Source organism: Symphodus melops (genome assembly GCF_947650265.1).
Source record: "Symphodus melops genome assembly, chromosome: 23".
Lineage (NCBI taxonomy): Eukaryota > Metazoa > Chordata > Actinopteri > Labriformes > Labridae > Symphodus > Symphodus melops.
Window position 1 is genome coordinate 8,450,570 of NC_136713.1, and position 19,019 is coordinate 8,469,588.

At 43.2% G+C, this 19,019-nt stretch overlaps 5 protein-coding genes and 2 long non-coding RNA genes across 10 annotated transcripts in view; 4 read left to right on the forward strand and 3 right to left on the reverse strand.

Moving 5' to 3' along the window:
- The first annotated feature begins 3,313 nt into the window (after positions 1-3,313).
- Positions 3,314-12,220, forward strand: dzip1 (DAZ interacting zinc finger protein 1). Of its 4 annotated transcripts, none has more exons than XM_079336076.1 (18): positions 3,314-3,444; positions 4,012-4,216; positions 4,355-4,954; positions 6,163-6,247; positions 6,477-6,592; positions 6,745-6,903; positions 7,456-7,587; positions 7,664-7,726; positions 7,812-7,940; positions 8,336-8,384; positions 8,494-8,544; positions 9,625-9,800; positions 9,879-10,083; positions 10,307-10,481; positions 10,747-11,060; positions 11,159-11,280; positions 11,445-11,604; positions 11,729-12,220. In XM_079336076.1, exons 3-18 carry the CDS (start codon positions 4,490-4,492, stop codon positions 11,836-11,838), a joined length of 2,511 nt encoding a protein of 836 aa, XP_079192202.1. In that variant the 5' UTR covers positions 3,314-3,444; positions 4,012-4,216; positions 4,355-4,489; the 3' UTR covers positions 11,839-12,220. The 4 variants fall into 4 exon arrangements, with proteins under 4 accessions (XP_079192202.1, XP_079192199.1, XP_079192200.1 ...); XM_079336073.1 differs by having other exon boundaries at positions 4,012-4,173; XM_079336074.1 differs by having other exon boundaries at positions 4,012-4,173; positions 10,747-11,054.
- Positions 12,221-12,679: 459 nt separating this feature from the next.
- Positions 12,680-15,536, reverse strand: cldn10d (claudin 10d). Its single transcript, XM_079336330.1, has 4 exons — positions 14,699-15,536; positions 13,729-14,047; positions 13,498-13,605; positions 12,680-13,314 (listed from the first exon to the last, which is right to left on the reverse strand). Exons 1-4 carry the CDS (start codon positions 14,928-14,930, stop codon positions 13,119-13,121), a joined length of 855 nt encoding a protein of 284 aa, XP_079192456.1. The 5' UTR covers positions 14,931-15,536; the 3' UTR covers positions 12,680-13,118.
- LOC306818650 lies at positions 14,845-16,701 on the forward strand. Its single transcript, XR_013778334.1, has 3 exons — positions 14,845-14,931; positions 16,312-16,409; positions 16,612-16,701. It is a non-coding gene; the product is annotated as an uncharacterized lncRNA (long non-coding RNA).
- On the reverse strand, positions 15,621-17,053 carry LOC306818648 (claudin-10-like; the record flags this gene model as incomplete). The annotated part of the gene is made up of 6 exons (XM_079336331.1): positions 15,621-15,770; positions 15,887-15,994; positions 16,072-16,159; positions 16,257-16,418; positions 16,596-16,735; positions 16,962-17,053. The coding sequence occupies 6 exons, from the start codon at positions 17,051-17,053 to the stop codon at positions 15,623-15,625; spliced, it is 738 nt and encodes a 245-aa protein (XP_079192457.1). The 3' UTR covers positions 15,621-15,622.
- LOC306818649 lies at positions 17,026-18,512 on the forward strand. The gene is made up of 3 exons (XR_013778333.1): positions 17,026-17,110; positions 18,111-18,223; positions 18,320-18,512. It is a non-coding gene; the product is annotated as an uncharacterized lncRNA (long non-coding RNA).
- Positions 17,550-18,993, reverse strand: cldn10e (claudin 10e; the record flags this gene model as incomplete). Its single annotated transcript, XM_079336329.1, has 5 exons — positions 17,550-17,992; positions 18,093-18,206; positions 18,301-18,382; positions 18,521-18,682; positions 18,762-18,993. 5 exons carry the CDS (start codon positions 18,991-18,993, stop codon positions 17,575-17,577), a joined length of 1,008 nt encoding a protein of 335 aa, XP_079192455.1. The 3' UTR covers positions 17,550-17,574.
- The window catches only part of LOC306818644 (ATP-binding cassette sub-family C member 4-like), a 29,100-nt gene continuing 29,029 nt past the window's right edge, over positions 18,949-19,019 (forward strand). Inside the window, exon 1 of the mRNA XM_079336327.1 lies at positions 18,949-18,999. The gene's annotated coding sequence lies outside the window, so the exon portion shown is untranslated. The remainder of the gene's footprint in view (positions 19,000-19,019) is intronic.

Below are 19,019 nucleotides of genomic sequence, written 5' to 3' on the forward strand. Positions count from 1 at the left end.
TAGTCGTTAAGGGAGAAGCCTGGGAATGTTCCAAACATTTTCTGGGGACGTTTTTTTTTTCTTTTCTTCTCTCCGCTTATGTTGATCATGGTAAAATAATTGGTTTTATTATCAGCTGGCTGATAAATCGGTGGAGGTTTATTTTTTTATTTTTTTTTAAAAACAGGAGAGTAAATAAGTGTTTCTCTTTATTCTCTGAATTTTTGTGTGATCTTGCACTTCTCCTGTGATGTGGACGCCTCATGGATGCGCTCAAATTCTAGAAACAGATCCAGATGGGCAGGGCAGTATCATCCCAACATGCAATATTTGACAAAAGATCAGCTTTTTTTTTTCTTGGATTGAACTGGACACCGTGCATGTGTAATGGATGCTCAGAGTTTGGTTTTATTTGGAAGACCAACTTGCTTGAAATTCCATTCAGCATCTTTTTCTCTTTTTTTTTAGAACAGCCACATGCAGATACAGGCTGCCTCAAAATTAGCATGAAATTGCAGTCTGGAGAAGCTTCGCCCACAGCTAAATAAAATGCAGAAATCTCAAATTACATCTCGACAATGTTTGTTTTTCTGTTCTGGAGCTATTCAAATAAATACAGGCACAATTAAGGGATTTTTTATTTGTGATGATGAAAAAAAAACCTTTTAGGAGAGACGGACCTTTCAAAGAAGTTCTCGAGAGAATGATGGGATTGAAAGTCTTCTTGAGGAGAGAAGAGTGAAAGAAAAGGCTCGGGAGACGGGCCAATCTGAACATGATTTTGGCTGAAAGAGACAGTGAAGAGGCTGCAATTGAGAGGACACAAAGTGTGGATCCTCTTTCTGTTTGTGTGACTGTATGTGGCTGATTGCAGGCGGTTTAGCAGGAGGACTCCCTCGGACAAGCCTTCCGTGGATTGACATCGCCTTTGTGAAGCAGTGAAGCATTTTGGGAGTGCGGACAATTTGGGACGCCAATCACGTTCTCAGTCACTACAGAGATTGCTGACTGCCACACACACACATATACACACACTCTCTCTCTCTCTCTCAAAGGTAGCTTAGTCCTGACTTGTGTTGGATGTTGGATTTGGCAGTGCCATTTGTGTGGCAGTGGAACAATCTGGGCCTGTAAAAAGATTTGGAACTCGGCTCACACGAGCAACATGGAGAAAAGATCCAGAGCAGAGATGATGCCACGAGCGTGTGCACAGCTGCCACTCTGCAAATGAAGAGCATTATCCTTTTAGAGCAATTAAGGGACAGCAGCTGAAGTATTGGGAGACATTAGATGTTACATTCAGATCAAGTCTTCTGTTATTTCTACATAAATCTGCCAGGGCCTGATGCTGAATGGAGGTCTATGGCAAGGCAGCGTTTTGGGATCCCTCGCCTTCCAGATGAAGCTTACTTTTTTTTATGAAGCTACTGTATTTGAAGAGTTTAAACTGAGAGTGGGTGCAAAAAACACACACACACCCACACTTCAATCTGTCAGCTTGGTATCCAACAGGAATCTGTACAATAAGACTGAAGCATTTACACAAGCAACTACCAGATCTTCAATCACATCCTGTTTCACACACAGTCAACAGGTGAAGAAGCCAGCTGTAAATGCAAAATTTGTGAAATTCCGAAAGATTTACAGCCATCTGTGAGCTTACCTCCTCTCTGGTTCTATTTAATGTGGACAGCAGCAGCTCTAATGTAGATGCAAACAAGATACAAGACAGGATGAGACGAGTACACCTTGCTATTTAACGCACTGGCCTCTGCTGAATTATGATGCAAGAGAGATTTGGATCTTGGCAACGGTTGAAGAATGAGTGATGTTTAAATCGATATTTATTAAATTACTTTATTAAACTGTATTTTAGAAGCAACTGTTACTTGTTTATCATATTTATTATAGGAAAAAAACAACCACCAAGTTTGATTGGACCGGCCTACTGAGAGACGCTCTCATGAACATGCACACTCGAAGGCCTCATGCTCCACCAGACTTTGGCGTGACTGTGGGATGGAGGAGCATGTTTGCATGTTTTTTTTTTCTATTTCCAGTTGGAGGAAGATTCACTGCAACTCGGTTCATATTTTCATGGATTTGTTTTACATGTTAAAACCAAAATGGTAAGAAGATTGTTTCAATTACAATTTTTAATCAGTCAAGTAGTCTGTGATCCTTTACTCTAGGTAGGAGCAAACAGTCGTATTTGAAGCTGCTGTTATTTTTATGTTTAATCCACACAGACCGTAAGTGGCTCAAAGCCGGAGGTACACATTTAAAAGACTTGATGATTCATTGCAACCACACGAGGGAGCCCTTTCATAAGAATAGCACTGTCTACTAAGTTTTCCAAATCTTCACTTTGCATCCCTCGAGCTGAGTTTGGCTTTCTCTCTGCATTTAAAACCTTCAAACGTGTAAATTATTATATTGTGAAGTGTTTGGGTTTTGTCCCCTGATTTGTAAAAGCCCACGGCGACTTAACACCCCATCCCAGTTTTTCTGACTCCCCATTTCAAAGCTCAGCGGTCTGTTGCTCCCTTCCCCCCACCTCACCGCAACCTGCGTCACTTCCCCACAATAACACCGGAAATTAGGAGCTTTACCCTCAAAGTAAAAGTCCAACACGGCTATTAAAATAATAATACCTAACAGAGAGCTGGTTTGTGTTATTTTACACACTACATGACTTGTACATTTTCCTAAGAAACTCGAACTGATCAGTCTTGAATCCACATTTCTCGAGATCTTGACTTATTTATCTTACCTTTTTTGGATAGAAATGCTGGTTTCCCCCTGATGACTTTCAGTTGCTTTTGATAGATCCAGATTTCATTTAGCAACTTGCCAGCAGCATGTCAAATACAAGAACATAAGTAGACATATTTAAACACTCTCAATCTACTTAATAGATAGAACATGTTGAGAAAATGTGTCAAAAATGTAAGTTAATTTAAGAAATTCGGTACGTCTATGAATCAAGTAAACAATCCTTTGTATTTAAGGAGCATTGTATATCTATGTTTTATTATACTGACTGGAACCAAGATTGTTTTAGTTCAATTTGAATTATGTGGAAATATCGCAACTAAATGTTATTTTTATCTACTGTTGTTTTTTTCTTAACGTGTATTTGCCTCTTGTATATTGTTTTTATTATTATATTGTGAAATGTCGAAATGCTTTTTGTGCCTCTGTAAAGCACTTTAAAATACCTGGTGAGGGAAAGGTGCTAGAATTAAACCTACCTTGTCTTACTAGCTCGCATTCCCCAGCGTTTTACTTTGAAGGAAAAGCCCGGAAATGATGTTACTGATTGTCGTTAACTTGCCGGTCATTTCTGTAAACAGGGATTTAGGAATGTGGAGACCAGCAGCTACGTCACCCTGAAAATCGCCTGGGGTACCGTCGAGAGAAAACTTTTTTTAAAGGCTTTAATTTAACTACAGGCATCACTAGGTAAGTATTTTTAAACACCTCTCTGCGAAATAAAACGACAACGTAAGAAGTCACGTTTATTTGTGATGTAAAATACAGGTTTAGGTTGTTTTAAGTTTCGCCCGTAACGTTAACCAAAAAACATGTCCGTTAGCTCAACGCGCGAGGGGAGGTTTGAGGAATGTTCGTCGTCATGGTAACTTTACTGCATGGAAACGCTTTTTCTTAGTTGCACTTCTGTACATTGTAAGGTATCCTACGTGTTGCTAGGGCAGGTTCAAACGCGTATGATCTTTTTGTTTTGATTGAGGTCAAGCGAGGGGAAATTTAAAAAAAAGCCTGCCCCAACATGTCGTGATTGTTTCTAGAAACGTGAAGCCAGAAGATTAGCTGTATTCACCCCGAGAAAGGAAACCATTTGCGCTAACTAAAAACTCCTCGTGCTCATTTTACAGGTGAATTACGTTGCTCTGAGTTTCTAGTTTTTAAAAAAAGTCTTAAGGGGATGCATTCGTGTCTTTTCTCGAATCTGTAGGGCAACATTTGCTGATTGCCTGCCACTGTTTTCATAACACTTCTCTCCCTCAGGGACGCTCGTGCCTGTCTCCATGGTAACGTGGCAAACGCAAAGCTCCCGGTGTTGTCGCGTATTTGTGAGCTCGAAGGTGGGGGGCGGAACTGGGGGAGGAACCACAGGGGGGCTTCGGGTTCTTCCTCGTCTCCTGTAGACGCAAAAACCGGTCGAAGATGGTAAGGAGAGCACGGCTGCGTCAGGACAGCACCAGCGTTCTAGGTAGATGGAGACGCTGCAGCAGCTGCTCTTGCTCTTTTCTCTTTTTTTTCTGAGCTTGTGCAATAGGATTTTATGTTGTTTTTTTTTTATTGCATATTTTTGGTTAGATTTGAAGGCTTTCTTTTGTTTTCGTTACAGCCATTTCATGACGGAGTCTACTACCCCTACACCGGTGACACCCAAGGGACCCACTCATCAGCGGGGATTCCCTCCCTCCTCAACTCCCCGCTCAGCCAGCAGTCTGTCAGCGGCCGCTCTGCACCTGCACCAGGCATGACTCCATCCAGCGGAGCCTCCACCGTCCATCCCTTTAAGTTCCGTCCCCGCAGGGAAAGCGTGGACTGGCGGAGGATCAACGCCGTGGATGTGGATCTCGTGGTGAGCCAGCTGGACGTGGATGCCCTGCAGGATCACATCGGCACCGTTACGTTCTGTAGTTTAGATGGCGAGCGGTGCCAGAGGTGCCAAAGCCCAGTGGACCCGGCTCTGGTCAAGCTCCTTCGGCTGGCCCAGCTCTCAGTGGAGTGGCTCCTCCACTGCCAGGAGTTTCTCGCCCTCAGCCTGCGTGATGCGGAGGAGAGACTGGTGGCGGCCGGTGGGGAGCGCGAGCAGCTGCTGGCCCAGCAGAAGAAGCAGGAGGAGAAGGTGAAGGCGCTCACCGCCGAGCTCAAGCAGAGGAAGAAGGTTATTCGCTCACAGCAGTCTCTGCTCGCGCCAAGGATCATCAGCAGCCACAAGGTACTGTTGACGTGCTGAACACACTTTCTCCCTGGGGAGTTAGAATTTGCATTTCAGCTATGTATAGCAAGCTAGCTCCCTCACACACCCCCTTCGCTCCTCCTCCTCCTCCTTGTCCGGGCCTCACTGTCATTGTTCCACACATCTATTCACAGCTCTGGCTTTGTCCATTTCACACCGGAGGGAAACAAAGAAAGATGTGCTTTTACCAGAGAATCTTCTGGATGTAATTCACTGTTAAAACCAAATATCCTTATTTTGCTGGGTTTCTATTGGGCTTCCTTTTTAAGTGGAGAAGCAGGATGTCGAGCTGTTGAACAGATGGTGTCGTATGGTGGCAATTAGATTTTTTGTAATCTACTTAGAAAAGGGTGCATGTAATACACATGTGCTTGTAAAGCATTTAATCCTTTTTAAGTACAAATAAAAAAAACACCCACCCTCTTTTGGATCTATTAGCCGTTGTATTCCTTCTTTGTTTAAAAAAAAAAGAAAAGAAAAGAAACTGACCGGCCGTCAGGTTATTTATAGCATGAATCAAAAATCTCCCTCTGCTTCTCATGTGTAAGGCTGCTGCTGACCTGGTCCAGACAGTTGCCAAGGCAACAGCTATAGTGTGTCATGACAGCATGCAGTTGCTAGGTGTGCACTTGAAGCTCGGCTAACAGAGGCAGCTCAATAATTAATAGAAGAAGTGTGTGTTTGTGTCCTCTGAGGACCTTTGATATGTGTCGCTTCTTGTGGCTGAAGTCCACATCTCGTGTTTAAAGAAAACACGGCTCGAATTAAACGTTATTACCAAGCTCTGACAGTTGATCCACACTTACATATGATGTGACAAGATGTCAGTAGCAGCAGGTGGAGCATTGAGGGAAGTTACAGCTACAATAAGCAGCAGCAGCGTTCAACATAGCATGTGATATGAATGTGTGTGTGTGTGTGTGTTGAGCAGAGGCAGCATCTACTCGAGCTCCTCAGGAAACACAAAAAGAATGCCTGTGTTTTGGCATGTCATTAGAAACTTAAACAAGCTTTCACTGAGGAAAGAAAACATCTCTGTTTAGTCATTGACACTGAGCAGTTTACATAATAATGCACTGCTTAAAGTGACACAAACACATGTGTATCACAATACATAAAAAGAGATTTGTCTTTGTCATGAATGCTCATGTGATGAAGTAAACATTTTCTTTTTTGTTTTTTTTTAGTGTCCAGAGTGTGATAAATCCTTCCTCAATTCCTCCTTTCTCCAGAATCACATGCAACGCCGCCACCCCGACGAGTACGACAACCGTAAGTGTGCCAGTCTTAAAGGTTTGCTGAGCACTTAGACGAGAGACAGAGAGAGAGGGTGTGATTGTGCAAGAGTTAAAGGTAGGAGTCAGATATGTTGCTTACAGGGAGGACACATGTAACAGCTGAAAGGTTTGTGGAGATAAACTTGCAGGAAAATCATCTAGTTAAGATATTATAAGCATATATATATATATATATACATACACTTTTTTTGACTTCTTCACAGAGTTGCGGTCTGACAGTGAGAAGAAATCTCAGATTGACAGCCTCAAATCGGAGATCAGCAGTCTGAAGGAGCAGATTGTTCAGCAGCAGCAAACCCTGCACACCAAAACAGCTCAGGTGAAACAAACTGAGCAAACCAACCGCTGTGATAGAGCTCAAGTGATTTGTCACCCCATTGAACAGTTGGATTATTGCAAATACAGTATACTAGGTACTTCTTCCTCTCATTTTCAAAGCAAAAATGACAGTGTTTGTTGCTGTGATTGCAGGAAAAAGAGCAGCAGTCTCTACACAAAGACCTGCTGAGAGAACTGGACCGATTCAAGGCTGAGGAGATGGCACGCATGGACAGAAAGATCGAAGACAGCAGGGACGGAATACGCAGAGAGATGGAATACCTTTACACCAGAAACATTCAAGCTCTCAATGTATGAACATGATGATTAGCTTTTAAATTAGCCCCATTTTCGCATTTTGCTGCGTTTCCATAGACTAATCCCGGGAAAGATTCCCAAATAACCGATCCATACCGTCCCACTTTTTGGGACCCTTCCATTTGGGTACCAAGACTATCGAGCCGACCCGAAAAGGTGGAGCTAAACACTGCAGTCCGCTGATTGGTCGAACGAATCGTCACTTCCAGTGTGACGTCGGCAAACTAAATTCCGCCGTGTTTAAACCATTGACTGTAACACAGCTGATTGTTTACGTCTGTATTTCTCCTCGCGACACATAGCCTTCTCTGAAACAAAGCTTGATTGAGTTTTTTGTAATAAAGAGTCACATGCCAGTGACAGAGAAGATGAACTGCTGCATGTCGTTCATTGTTGGTTTTGTTTGTGTCGCGTTTTTGTCCCTTGTTGAATTTATTAGTAAGCGGTTCGCTGTTAGCTGCTATCGCGTGATGCTATGACGTAGCGGCTATCGGCGTTCGGCTTAAACGCATTTTTTTTTTATCCCACCTGTTTTACTGTCGATAGGAAGTCAACCAGAATCACACAGCTAAACATGAAAAAGCAGCCAGCCCTGTTCAGCCAGAGAGAGATGTGGACAACTACAGAGATATGCAAATACAGGCCATCCAAAAGCTGGAACACCAAATGAAGAAACAGGTCAGTATATTTAAGGGTTGGTCATTCAAATCTAAGATTAATTGCACTGCTTGAACGCTGCAATATTCTCTTCCAGGAGAAAAAGTGGGAATACAGGTTGCAGGAAATAAAGGTTCAACATGAATCTGAAAAGAATCAGGTACGATCAAGTATATGCGTCACAAGTTTAATGAGAAGTTGTCATCAGCCCGAAAAAAATGAATCCTCATGTCGCTGTCTTTCAGCTGCTGGACGAGCTGAGCAGAACACAGTCATCTGTGTCGGAGCAGCAGGAGCGGAGCCAGAGGCTGCAGCAGGAGATGAGCAGGAGGCTGCAGGAGAAGGAGCACACCATCCGTGCTCAGAGGGAGCAGGTTAGGAAACATACTCGCCCTCTGTGATTATGTCGACAGAGGAAGCCAGGCGGAGGGTCAGCCCTTGTTCAGGATTTCCTGTATTTGCTACACAGGCTCAGATTGTGTTGTGATGATACTGTACGTTTGACAGGAGACATCGTACACAGGAAGCTGAGGTTTTTCCTGGACCTGAACCGTACTTGGAGATAGTTTGAAATGCATGTCATACAAAGTCAGCCTTTAAAAAAAGAGAAGGCTGTAACCCAGTAAACATCTGATTAATGAGGGGGGACATCCAAGTTCAGCGTTTATTATGAAATCATGAGGAATATAACTTCGAGTGTCCATTAAAAATGTAAAGTCCTTTCATGTATGAACAGAGGTTTTCATAACTTCTTTCCCCCGACATACAGATGAGGAATATTTCTTTAAATCCACCAACCACGGTAGTGGAAGTGCCAGGTATGAATTTCTTTCAATCACTTCAACATGTGAACGTTTTTCTAAAGGATACAGCTGTGTGATCCTCCATCACATTCTGTGTGCACTCATCACACCCTTTGTTTTCCAGTCGTTGTCACCGCTCCAGCTCCTGATCCTAAACCAAAGAGAGTCATACTTGGTGAGTTATTCAAATCTAGTTGTCATAAGAAAATGAAAATATGAAACGTTATTGTTCACAGCGAGGCTGAGCGTTTGCTTTATCTGCATGAATTCTTTCCATTATGTATCGCAAAGTCACAATTAGCACCCACACATGACCACCTCTACCTGCTAACACACTGTGACCCGCTCCCTGACCTCAAATGACCTCTGATGTCATGTGCTGTCCACTTAGAGGAGCCAGTCACTGCTCTTAAGCTGGATCCTATTCAGGAGCTGTCAGAAGAGGAGAAAGGTAAAACAGCTGCATGCTGTCTGCATGGATGCATCAGGGAAGGCTTTTCATGAGGCTTAGATCAACTCTGATAAAAACAGAACCCGACTGATCTGGGATTTATAGATGATTTCAGATGAAAGGATTGGAGATGTAAAGGCTGATTTTTAAAAAAAAAATAGAATGAAACAGGTTTATTTTATGTTTGATCTATTTATGTTGATCTTTTCTTATTTATTTATTTAGTTTTTTCTTTTTTTTTAATTATAATTTTTTTGTTGTTATTCCTTCACGTTTGAAATAAACAAATAGACGTTTTTCATGCGGCTCGTGAACCTGTAATGCATCGACATGATTCTGCAGAGTGCTCTGCTCTGCACCAGATGACTAACTTCTCGCACATCTCTGCACATCATCACCGTTGTTCATGCCCTGCACTGTTCAATGCTTAATGTATCAGACTGTATTGGAACACACACCTAGATGTCGGCTGGATCATTTTGGTCGAACAGTGTACCGGTCGGGCTCTGCGTTAAAAGGCAGAGAAATGAGAAACTCTTCCTGGAAGCTCGTTGTCTTTTACGCCTGCCATGTTGATCATTTTGTCCATCCGTCATCTCATCGCCTTGTTTGTGGCAAATGAACTTGTAGACATTCTCCTCTTCTGCCTGCCTCACTGCAGTCACATTCATCCACTACACTCAACCATCAGCATAGAGCTTGATGTGAATATTTGCAAATGCATGCTCTCGCTCTCTCTTTTTTCTTTTACACTTTTTATTCTGCCCGATTGTCCATAAACAGCTGACGAGGCTTCTTTTGCAGACTCGAGCAGCTTCTCTGAGAGGAGGCCTGTGGAGAGAAAGCCTGATCCTGTGCCGGAGAAGAAACCGAGAGCGACCTCGAGTGTTTTGAAGAGGAACAACAGCATCAAGAAAGACATGCGGCCAGACATGGAGGAGGCTGTCGTCAAGAGGCTGGAGGGCCTCGGAGTCAAGCCTGTAAGACTCAAACACTCCTGGGGGTTCTTTCACTCAAAACATGTTTGTTGCAAGTTACTCATTTCTGCTTCTCCTCAGGATCAGAGGGGTCTAAGGAACAAAGAGCTGAACTCCATCCTGGCCAAGATGAATTCAACAAGGGAAAACTTTGCGAAAGGGAAACCTGACTTCTGGCACCAGCGAGAGGAGATCGAGAGCACTGTGGAGCAGAAGCTGAGCGGTCAGAGGAGAGGCAGCGACCCCGCTCCTGAGACACAGGCCAGATCCAAACAGTCCGTTCAGGGTGAGTCATCCCAAGCTTCTTAGCTCATGAGCTCATCGTCTCAGTCACCACACTTCTTTGTTCTTTACAGACATTAAGCTTGTTCACTGTAATTGGCTTTACCGGGTTTACATGTGGCTCTATTTTAAAAGCTCATTTGCAGCCACAACTAACTGACAAAAGCAGATACACACTGTCAGGGACTGAAGGACCAAAATGTAATGTTTGTTTTGTCTTCATTCAGTGTTGCAGATCCGTCCGCGTTCCAGCAGTCTGCCTGCCAGAGCAACGAAGGTGCAATCTGGACCTTCAGTCAAACATCCCGAGACCCCTCAGCCAGCGCCGAGGACCAAGAGCACCAGCCAGCCCCAGACATCAACACCCAACACCAAGACTGCCCCGAGGAACCCCACATCCAAGTGAGGAAAAACACAAACACAACCAGGGTCTTCAGTTTACCAGAGGCTGAGCAGTACCAGTCAAATTTCAAAATCCTAAGCATGTTTGTCTTGGTGAGAAAAGGGAGACGGAATCAACTCTGAATTGAATCCTTGTTATGCTCGTTCCTCAGATTTGGATGAGACATGTCTGACAGTACTGTGTGTGAATATTAATAGTGTTTGGGGAGAAAAAAAACAAGAAATAAGATGTGTAAAATAAACACCTATTTGTGTGTTTCTTTAGGACCCCTCCGTTCAGCTCCGACTCGGAAGATTCTGAAGAAGAGGACACGGACACAGAGGAGAAACAGCCGCTCAAACTCCAGAGCAGAAAACCACCACAGCTCAGACTAAACCAGGCCAACCCGGTCCAAATCAAAACAGGCAAAGCCAATCCCCAGCCGCTCGTGACCAAGACAGTCGTCTCAAAGATATTGAGCGATGAAGAGGACTATGACGATTGGTCAGATGTGAGCGAGCTGCAGGAGATCGACCCAGGACGACTTGAGAGTCACAAAGACCAGAATGGGAACATGGACAAGAAAAGCTTTGGTAAAGGTCGGGGTTCCGTTCTTCCATAGACGTGGACGTTATCAGGTTTTGTTCACTGTATTTGTCTTCATAAGTTAAAGAGTAAACGTCAAGATTTCTTTCAGAGAACAAAATCGATGACCTGGCGAGAAGAATGGAGAAACAGTTTGTGGACAGAGGGTTGAAGAAACCAGCAGGGGGCGTCAACATCATACCAGGGAGGAAGGATGAGGTTCAAGAGCTGACGGTGAGCCTCTCCCACTGACGGACCATAATGCATATCTTTTTTTTTATTTATTTTTTTATCCTCGATATTAGCTCATTTATTCTAATTGCATGTTTTTCCTCAGTGTTAGCGTCGGACTAACTTTGCTGGTAGTCCCTGAATAACTTTAGTGTTTGTGGTGACAGTATACAGATCTGGAAGAGAGCAGCGAGTTTTTGGTCTCCTCCTTAGAAGACAGAGTGGAAAGGTCCAAACCAGCTCAAGGCTCTGGACCAATCAGAAGGAGCCTGGAGTCATCCATCACCAGCGTTTGGGGAACTTCAACAGGAAAGGCTACTAAATCAGGTCAGTCCATCTCATCCTTACACCACAAGAGAATCAATGCAGTGTTATCAACTGGTGAGGCTGCGTTTTAGATTTGTCCTCTGTGGGGGGAAAAAAAGTAAGAAATGGTTTGTATGCCCTGCAGGTTTGACTGAAGCTGGAACAGCGAGCACCTTGAAGAGCAGCCTGTGCTCCCTCAGTGACATCAGCGACTCAGAGGAGACGAGCAATAACAACAATAAACGATACGGCTGATCAGGTGACGCAGCCCGAGCACAGACATCTCAGACCTCAGTCATTGTCTCTGCTATACACAGGGATGCTACAACACAGACACAGCAATACTTTTAAAGGGAGACACTTTGTTGTATAGAACAGAACATCTAATAAATAAGTTGGAGATCTTTTACATTACAGCGTTCTTTTTTAGTCTCATGTGCCAATTCTTTTCAGTGTTTAGTTTATACACGTTCATATTACCTGCACTCCAAACGAGACTCTCTATGTACTGTAGTCTGTGTGACATTTTTATCAAATTTGAAAACGTCTTCAACGTGTAAAATGAAGCAATGAGATGTGATTTTTGTATAGAAAATATTTATACCAGCAATAAAAGGTTAATCTGTGAAACACATAATCCTCTTTTTTTATTGAAAGGCCAGAGCTTTACGATGCATGTTAACATCACAGCAGTGTAACATTTGTCTTTGCTTGAAAGACAATAAATAGATGGAAGACATCTTGACATTTTCCAAAGTTGTCTCTGTTTTACCTGCATTTCTGATGTTGAGCTCCCTCTTGTGGCGATTCAGAAGAAGTTCATGTGCAGAGAATAAATAGAGGGAGCGAGACTGGAATATATTCATGACACCATATAGTTACGCTTCTTAGTGTTAAACGTGAAACAAAAAGAATTGATTTGAATATGTAAATGTTTAAAACTGCGATGACATTTAAATATGAAGAAAAAACAGATTTTGAAAGAGTGCAGATTGTGTTGCATTGCTTTCATAATTGGAAAGTCAAGCTTTTCCTGGCAGTTTGGTGGTTTTTATGTTCAAGCAGCAATATTGTAGCGGCCCTGCTCTGATTGGTATTTTTATTTTTTCAATATTTTTTTTTTTCATAGGCTGTGATGCAAATATTCTGGAAGAGAAGTGGTGGAGTTCAGATCATTTTATTTGTTTCTCTTATGTGCTGACCTCAATGATGCATGCAGCTAAAAGGGGGGAAACAAATGTTATTATTGTTGCGTCTGGAAGAATGTGATCCTAAATATGGACTCAAATTTCTTGCTGAGAACGAGATGAGAAGATTGAAACCACTCTAATGTTTTTTGCTGTCAAGAGTCATCTGTCATGAAATCATCAAACAGCCACTAAGAAGAATGTAATAAGTGTCCTTTTTTTTACAGATAAAACACACTATGTAATCATTGAATTTATGTTCTAAAGAAGAGATGAAAGCATTTGAGTTTGGGATTGGTCTCAATATTCATATACAATATACAAAAGTGTCAAACATGTCCTCTCAGTTCAGACAAAACTGTCCCTGCTGAAGGTCCGACCGGTCTTTGGAGTCGCTCTGGTGACTCTGCTTGCTCTGCTCTTCCTGCCTTCATAAAACAGTGGGGGTCCCAGGGTAACTCTGGATGATGCAGCTGGCAGCATGTAGGTCCTTTTGGTCCGGGCTGTCGCGTACGTGCCTGGTCTCCGTGGCGCTTTTTCAGAACTTGAGACGCAAATGAAATTAAACAGTAAGTAATAAATCTCAGTTTTCCACTCGGGCAGTCACCGTTTAATTTTGGCTTTGACGTTATCCAAAGTAAAGCTAGTCACAGAACTGTGGCAGAAAAAAATGACACAATAAAGGCCAAAAACAGCGGAAGTAAAATGTGATCAGCTTCATGTTTACCTTGATGGTATGCCTTCTTTTCCAGAGAAGTAAGTCAGCACCGTCCCTCCAGACAGAAGAAGGATGGCACCTCCCCAGCCAATAAAAACTGCCGCTCCAAGTTCAAATCTGAGAAGCAAGTTTTGATGTATACAATGATTTAGGGTTCATTTTATCCTCACTTGTTAAACTTTATCCTAAATCACTCTTCATGAGCTCAGCTCCTTATTATGATGTCTCAGAAATACTCACTTCTGTGCCCTGAAATTTGGATCCAAGAATTCTGTGATGACTTTGTTGGCCCACCACGAGTACGTGATCATACCACAGAACCCTAACAGGAAACAAACACAACTTAAGGCTGCCTGAGTGAGAAACAAAGTGTAATTCTTTTGTCTTTTTTTCTTACCTGATGTCAGGTAGGTTAAACCTCCTGCAAAGGTCACCCTGGCATTTGCAACCTCCGATCCACCGATTTTAGTGCATTTCATCCCGATGAGTGTGAGGACGCCTCCGAAGAAGCCAGTGATGACGGCACAGACGGCAAGCGCTCTGCAGGCGTGTAGGAACCCTGAAAGAGAAAACAGGTGAAAATGAAAACAAACCTCGAAGAAATAAACAAAGGTGTTTGTCACTGAAAAACTCTTAACTTAAGCTACAATCGTTAAGGGACTGTATACAAATTATCATAGGGAACAGTTCTTTGAAATTATTAAAAGAAATAACAAAAAGAAAGATGAGGCAACTGATTGACTAAGACTTTTGTTTTATATTTGACCGTGTGCCCTTTGGGAAACATACATCCAAGCATCATGCTGGTTTTAGGGAGCATCAGAAATGGAACCCTTTAATTGTTAAATATATTTAGATAGTATCAGGGTGAGGTGTGGAAATGATTATTTCAAACTGCAGATCAGCCGCTCGTTATACAATTCTTAATCGTTTTTTGTGGTTCCTATTACATCTTCTTCACACATAGGCTAGTTATAAACTTTAACTTTTAATGTTTTCATTAAATTATTTAAATAAACACATAGTATTTTGAAACGCTAGGTGAGAGTGTAAGAAATGGGAGAGACTAAGTAAAACTATTTTAACCTGGGAAGAGTTAATAATTTCATAAAAAGGTCACCACATCCCGTCATCATTGTCATACAGTCCCTAAATCTTAACAGTTTAGATTAAAGGCTAAATAAAAATTGTAGGTGTGGAAGTTTGCTACCTGGCAGGGCCAGCATGGAAGGGTAATCCTTGCAGTCGGACACTCCGGTGGTGTCAGAGATGCAGTCCCTCCACAGGTTGGAGTAGTAGTTGGAAGTGGTCAGCACGATGCTCCCCACCTCGGAGAAAGTCCAGTACTCTGTGGGCAGAGTGGAACAGACCAGGATCCATCCGCACAGACATGACACGAAACATCCGATCTCAATGTACATCACCAGCGTCCTGTACTTCATGGTGAGTGTTTCTCCTCCAAGCAAAAACAATCAGGAGACGTAAAATATAAAGAGATGATTTGAACGTTTGAACGATCCCTCACAGTGGGAAACTGATCTGAGGTGATCCGGTAAGTCATTGTTGATGCTCAGGTGTCGGAGCTTCTTTCTCATCTTATCTTCTAGATGGTTTTGCCCAGTAAGCATCCTCCGGGGTGAGGGATGACATCACTTCAGTTCAACCTCAGGATGTTGTTAACCCCCTCACGTTGCAAAGTGAACATATTTTATGGCAATTTCTCACAGAAGTCAAACCCAACATGTAGTGAAGTATGAAAGTGCTTCCTTCCCTTTTCTACAAAATGAAGTTTTAAAAGCAGAAACGAGATGTTACGGTAGTTTCTCGGAAGATTGTAAAGTCATCACAATTTATGACTATTTACTTTTTATATGAGCAAAATCAGTAAGAAGCAAAAATATGACATTTAATAAAACAGTTGAGCATCATAACATCGTACACCGTCAACTTAATTTACTTTTCTTGTTAAGGGCCTTTTTGTCTGAAAATTAAAAGAAAACATGACAAGAGCGAAAACCTTTATTTTTTTAATTTTCTAAAACCAAGCAGATTTTCCAGCTGTTTGTTTTCACCATTCATGACATTTTGATGCTGCATTTAAAAAAAAAAAAAAAAAACCAGTATCCATAAAGTGTCACACAGTCACAGCAGAAGCCATCTTGTTGGGAGAGATGTTTGTGAAGTGGTGTGACGTAATTGTCGGCACGCAGATGTGTTTATATCCTCGAAAGATTTCCTTTTCCCTTCTTTCCTCAGAGATGAAGGCAGCCTTGGGATGTCGGCTGCAGAGAAGGTATCAGTGAACACTGTTTACTCTTTTGGGAAGTTTAGCCCTCAAAGCAACCAAAGTTGAATTAAAAAAAGTGAAATATTTGACGTCAGCCGTGAAGTTACAAACCTTTTATGTTGGATAACTCTGTATGCAGTCGCACAGTGAACTGTGCAGCCGAGAAAAATTAGGAAACATCCAACCAGGCCGAGGTACAGGGGCGGTCCGATTTCATATCTGCAGAGATAATATTGAAAAAGTGGCTGAACTCGTCTTTTCTGATTAATGAGGGTTATTTAAAGAACACTTGGTACCTCTGTTTTGCCGGATCTGCTTTGACGTGTAAAAAAGCTGCGAGCACTGTGTTTATGTATAAACAATAACCAGCCAGGTCTGATACGCCTGCATGAGGGGGAAAAACAAGAAGAACCAGTGAGAAGGCAGTACAGAAAGCTGCTCGCACAGCAGAGCGGAGTTAATGCAAACAAGTCACACTCACAGCCGAGCAGATGAAAAGTAGACGCCGTTATTAACATCCTGTCCTTACTTCTCAGGTCGCTGCCGAGGCGTGTGCACTCCATTCCAAAAAACGTGAGGACTGTGCCAACCAATCCGAGGCAAAGACCAATCAGCAGCAGTCCCCTGACTCCCTGTATGTGTGCTTATCACAGAACGACACACATTTAGTAAGTAAGTAAGTAGAAGTTTATTTATATAGCACCTTTCAAGAGCATAAAGACGTCACAAAGTGCTTCACAATCAGAAATTATTACAGAATTTAGCTGTTGAAATCAAAGCTGTGCACACACAATCAGTCAGTATTTCTCTGTGTACCCACACTTGACTGTCCACAGAACTCCAAAGTCCACACAGTTCACCACAGCTGTGGAGTCCTCACAGCAGTCCTTCCACAGGTCGGACCAGTACCAAGCTGTCACGACTACAGAGGAGCCCCCTTGACCACCCAGCTGAGCCACCCTCCAGTGACAGAACATGAAAAACACTTGTTATATTCACAAGCATAAACTGTCCAAAGGTTCTTCTGCACCATATATTAGTCTCAATTTTACTTTAGTGCTGCAAAAGTATTTTTTATTCAAAATGGCAAAATACACTCTCGATTCTGACATTGTTTTCTACTTTGCAATGGCAGAAGTTGTGGTTTCAGAGTCCTGACTCTTCTTGTTTGCTGTCATTTGCTCACCTCCAGCGGTCCATAGCGAGGGTGCAGCCCACAAAGCAGCAGCCCAGCGTGCAGAGCAGCAGCCCCGCGATCTGAGCGTGTCTCCTCCACATGCCCTCAGCCTGCTAAACACAGGAGCCTTCACCCAATCAACTTTAGATGCTGAGCTGGTAATGCCAAATGTGTTTCCGTCCCTTTAAAGGAAGTGGTCGCTTGTTTAGAAGAAAATAAAATCCACGCAAGAGTGGCTTTGTGTTAGAGATCGGCAAAGGTGCAGTCGCCTTACAGCAGCTGCCCTGCTGTGTGTGTGAAATGGTTTGAATAAAACCAAGTAGACTCTGTTTACTGTCAACCAGACAGGAGTAGCCTGGTGGAGCTTTATTTGTTTTCTAAGGACACAGAGGCTTGCAGTATGATCAGAAAGTTCCCTTATATCTTGAGTGTAAGATGATGGAAACAAACATCACCCAACAAATGATTGACACGATTCAAAAAACCTTACAAAGAAACAATGATTTCCGACATTTTCAGCCATTACAACACATTATGCACATTCTATTTCATCTCCAAATGTATAAAAAGAATAGAAAAACACAAGCTCATCAGCCCATCGTATTTTCGTATGATTACTTCTTCAAATATAAGAGTTCTTGATGAATGGCGTAGTCTCACTCCGTGAACTTCCCGACAAAGACGACACCGTCCTGCTGCTGCTGCCGCTGCTCCTTGTCCTGGACATGGATGACACACTGGACCTGGAAGACCGTCCAGACTCCGACCCTGACCCTGACCTTGACCCCGCAGATCCCCCAGACCCTGCAGACCTCACTGTCTGCCGTGTCGTTGTTGACCGGCCCGACTTGGCCGTGCGTCCTGATCTTGAAGTGCGACCAGATCTTGAGGAGATGTCGGACACGTCTGAGCGCTCAGATCGGGACGACAGCTCGGACACAGAGGACAGTTTGGTCTTTGAGGTGATCCCGGACACGGTGGACAGAGCTGTGGTGGACTTGTTCTGCTCGGGATCGGGTTGTGGCGGCACGGTGATGACTCTGGAAAGAGAACCGTGACATTGCAACATGAAGCACACGGGGTGATTTATAGAGGAAGTGGAGTTCCTGACATGTTGCAACAACATCATTCTGCACTCACATTACTTCTCCTCCACAGAGCGGCGTGCACACTGACCACAAATAGAAGAAACCACCAGTCATGTGGAAGGCCGAGCCGACCCAGCCGAGGAAGAGAGGGGTGCCGAGGTCAAACCTGTTAGTGTTAAAAAAGTGAGTTTGAAAGAATTTTACTGCAATAATTCTTGCAGAAAGAGCTCAAACGGGTAAAATGGATTCATCGCACTTACTTCAGTCCGTCATATTCAGGGTTGAAGTATTCTACAGAGACAAACTCTGCATATACAGCATAACCACATGTGGAGAGCAAGCCTGAGAATGTGTTTAGGCAGAGAAGACATGAAGAAAAAAAATCAAAGTCAGTTGTTTAGATGTCTATACAAGACTTGTTGTCACATATTCAAGTCTTTAGATGAAGGCTTTTCACAGTGCACAAAACACAGACCTTACCGGCGATAATGTGGCACCACCCACCAGCGTAGATCTTCTTGTACTTTGATCGATCCTTTCCTCCAATGAAGGTGCATTCCATCCCCAACAAACTCAGCACAAATCCAAGCATTCCCAGGGAAAGAGCCCCCATCAGCAGGCCTCGCACTATCTGGATGGAGCCTGGAGTCGCACAAAAAGACAGTAATTATGGCACTTGGATGCTGAGATTGTAAAGTAAGGCGGAGAATGAGCGTCTTACCCTCCACAGACCAGAGAACAGGGAAGTCGTAACAGTTGCTGACAGCAGTGGAGTCTGTAAAGCAGCTTCTCCACAGGCTGGACCAGTACCAGGCCACCTTGATGATGGAGGAGCCACCCATGCCTCCAATGGAGGTGATCTTCCAGCCCTCCATGGCCATAGTGCAAGCCACAAAGATCCAGCCCAAAACAGTCAAGAGGAAACCCCAGATCTGAACCACGCGGATCTTCATCTCAAGGTTAGTCGTGAGTTAATCTC